Here is a 3,658-nt window from a genome sequence, read left to right on the forward strand (position 1 = left end):
CTTGAAGTTTTGGCATATTGTCAATTTGATACACGAGGGACATATTAAGTTGTCAAAATGAAGCCCTAATAAAGGTTACAGAATAGGTATGCTATTCTTAATTCTCGAAATTCTCTCACACTCAAACAACCGAGTTTCTTCAATCTTAATTAATTTTGACATCTCAATTATTCACTTTCATATTTTTCGGACAACATTGGTAAGACGATATTGTGAATAAATTATGCAATTTGTAATTTAACAATAATGTAGAATGACGAAACTGGTCTTGAGACACCGAAAATTGACGAAAAAAGAAGAACACAATAACACAAACTCAAAACTCGTAAACTGATTTAACTTAGGAAAGAACACCAAGAAATCAAGCTAACGAAAACACGCAAAGACGCACTCTTTTAAAACTCTCTTTCCAACACCAAGCGACTCACGCTTGTGCTGGTCACAATCGATTTCCAAGGACTCTGTTTCGGTTGTCAAGGACCACGCTTTTTATGCTTTCCTTAACCTACGCTTCACCTCCCCGTAGAGGAGTCAAGCAACTTAATTTTGTTATATAGAATAACTTTTCGATTTGCTTCTAGAAGATATCGATCGGTTTACAATTTATTTTTGTTGGCAATAGCCGATTTGCGATTTCTTTTGGTATCCTACGATAATATATTTACGAAAATAATAATGTTGCGTCCCGAAAACTGCAACTCGCTCGGTAAGTTTCGCGGGGTTGTAAGGCCCGCTTACGCTGCTGCGGCAATATTGCTGGGATACGGCCTACTCGATACTACTTGATAGAGCTAGGTTTGGTTATGGTTGAACCACAGAGAGTTCTATAGCAGATTGTTTCCTGCGCTGAGTTATTGGTGGGTCTCGATGATGATGGTGTGGTCATGATGGAATTTTTAGGAAGAATCTTTTTATGAATGCCTTGTCGGTGGTTTTATAAGGTTCGTCTGCTGCTGATTGGTCTGTATAAGATGTAAGAGATGGGTGTGTCTTTTTGTGGTGATGGAAGTTAAATAATTTGGGTCCTTGTTACGGTTTACCAAAGCGGTGGTTTAGGTGACGATGAGTATATACAAGTGAAGGAACGCTGACAATAAGGACATAAACCAGTCCTTCACTTTACCTGGGACATTGCGGTCCTAGGGCCGCAACAAATAGCATAAAAGATGCAATAAAGTGCATATATAAAATAAATTCGTAGGCTCGAATCTCTTTAACTTTATTTACTCGGCCGCTCTCTAGCCACTCGCTATGCTCACTCTCCTGCTCTCTATTATATAGTGACAACATTCTCAAGAATATCATTACAGAATAACATAGATCTAAAATCGTTCTTTCGCATATTCAAACCGTACATATCGGCACTCATGTCATAGCTTATAAAACTAAATCCACAGATCTTAAATGCAGTTTACTATAAAGTAAAGAGTTAATTTGAGAAGTGTTATGTATATAAGTTCGTCAATATATTTCTCAATTATTCATTATTCAATATGTACTATGTATTATAATATCATTATTATTAATTTAAACTTATCTTAAATATGTTATGTTGTATCTTATTTTTATCAGAATATTTTTACAAAAGAAAAATTAAAATTATATGAAATAAATTAAAAAGTTTCTAAGAAAAAGACGTTTCTGGAAGTAAGGTATTTTACCAATTTTTATAATTTATTCTTTATTATATTTTTATTATACTTTAAAGTTGAAGTTCATGCAATATCGATTATATAGTCTTTTTATCTATACCGTGGTTTTACAAACAAAAACTGTTTTCACTTTTAATATCTCGACACAGGATTCTGTCGTACTTGCCAATCTTTCTTCATGAAGCTGTGTTTGAATGTTCGCAATATTTAATTACCTTAATATTTAATTACATTCACGCTCTCTATTAGATAACAATAACGTCCATTTATCGACGCGGGGACTCGCGGTACAATAGTCGTTAACAATAGAAAGCCTACGAGAAGGTAGAGCTTGCTAAAGTTCTATAAACAGATTAACTGTCTTTACTGTTCGACTGATTGTTGGACCAGCAATTAAAACAGCAAAATTGAAATCAAACTGAGCCCTGGGCCTTCTACCCTTAGAACTTTTAAAGGCTATCGAGTATGTAGAAAGGCAAAGGATAGCGGTCGTCTTGAGGAAGGAAAAACTCCCCAAATCGCGAGCGGAGAAACACTTGCGCGGGAAAGTCAAGAAGTCGGAAAGGGTCATAAATTAGAAAATGAAAAGGCCTGACTTGCAAACCAATTGTCAGGCCTCAGACTAATCCTCGGAATAACATTGACCATAGCCAATACTAACGAATAAAGGAATGAATGATTAACATTTAATTTTTTATTACCCCGAATTCAGAAACATTTCTATCTGCAAACGATATCAACTGTTGATCGCAATTGTGAAATTCAGTAACGCCTCAATGCACAGCGGTTTGGGTCGACAGAAACTAAAATCAATTTTTTGACGTCGATGAAAATTCATAGAATTTTAACTATATATTCTCATAAGTATAAAGAAAGTTATGGTATACACAAGGATTGCTACGAATTATTTCAAATTTTTTTAGAAGCTTCGAAAATAGGAAAAAGTGCCTGTTTTATAGTGATCGTATTTTCTGCAGAAATTGGTATATATTGTTGCACTATATCTTTATAGCAATAAAGATTAGATTATATACATTTTGATATAGGATTGAAGCGTGGTCTACTAATTATACGTATGTAAAAAAGATTAGTAAAATATTTATATTTAAATCCTTCAAAAAGAGTTTTACTGTATACATATTTCTTTTCGTTTTTACTTATACACAATAGTTAGATATACAAAACAAAAGTCACGCAATGTCACGATAAATCTTATGAATATATTTCTTAGAGGATACCGAAGATGACCGAACATGAATATTTTGCATCTTCTTGCAATCTTCATAGTTATAGTGATATGTTTGCAATTGGTTCACAAAACTCAGTTAACGCAGTGCGAGTATGTAATAGTGAATAGCTTATAGTAATCGTATCTTATTTAAAGTCAGGAATAGTATTATTACAGGCATTACTATCTTTATTATTTATCGTTGATCTACATATATTGTTACAAATTAAATAAGTAAAGTGTTGAACTTGATTTTTAAAAGAGTTTGTAAAAGTTAGATAAGTGAGGATAAGATTGTCAATCTTTGAAATACCGTTTCGGCGATATTATTACTTGTTGAAAATAAGATACGTCTTAACGTATATGTTTTGGAGGTATCAAGGGGGTATCGCGTCGTTCCCTTTATCTTCCTGGTCGCGTGGTTTCCGCTCGAAATAATTCGTCTTCGCGGTTGTAAGGCGCGAAGATATCCCGATGTGGATGGACGGTTCGACGCGACACGGTATCTCGTCGACTTAACGAGGAGATACGAAAATCGTCTCGTGTTAGAAGAGAACTGTCGTCTCTAATGTTTCGTTCGGAACTCGTTGGAAAGAACCGATGTCTTTGAGCGCTCGTTCGGAAGTGTCTCTGACCAAGGGCGTTCCCTTGGTCCGCGAATCCGTTACCTTGGAGTGAGGGAAGGTTCCCCCGAAAAACCACGATAGTGGAGGAAACCCTCTCCTCCAAGGTGGGGTACCTGGGGTTCACCCGCGCGCCGGTGACCCCATCGGCCGTT

The 3,658-nt window shown here is 35.7% G+C and overlaps 1 protein-coding gene across 1 annotated transcript in view; it reads right to left on the reverse strand.

The window, feature by feature from the left end:
* The window catches only part of LOC108547991 (glutathione S-transferase 1-1), a 29,416-nt gene extending 28,284 nt beyond the window's left edge, over positions 1 to 1,132 (reverse strand). Inside the window, exon 1 of the mRNA XM_017900743.1 lies at positions 1,124 to 1,132. Within this exon, the coding sequence (XP_017756232.1) occupies positions 1,124 to 1,132 (9 nt within the window). The remainder of the gene's footprint in view (positions 1 to 1,123) is intronic.
* Positions 1,133 to 3,658: the final 2,526 nt, after the last annotated feature.

Source organism: Eufriesea mexicana, unplaced genomic scaffold (genome assembly GCF_001483705.2).
Source record: "Eufriesea mexicana isolate 0111107269 unplaced genomic scaffold, ASM148370v2 scaffold1357, whole genome shotgun sequence".
NCBI lineage: Eukaryota > Metazoa > Arthropoda > Insecta > Hymenoptera > Apidae > Eufriesea > Eufriesea mexicana.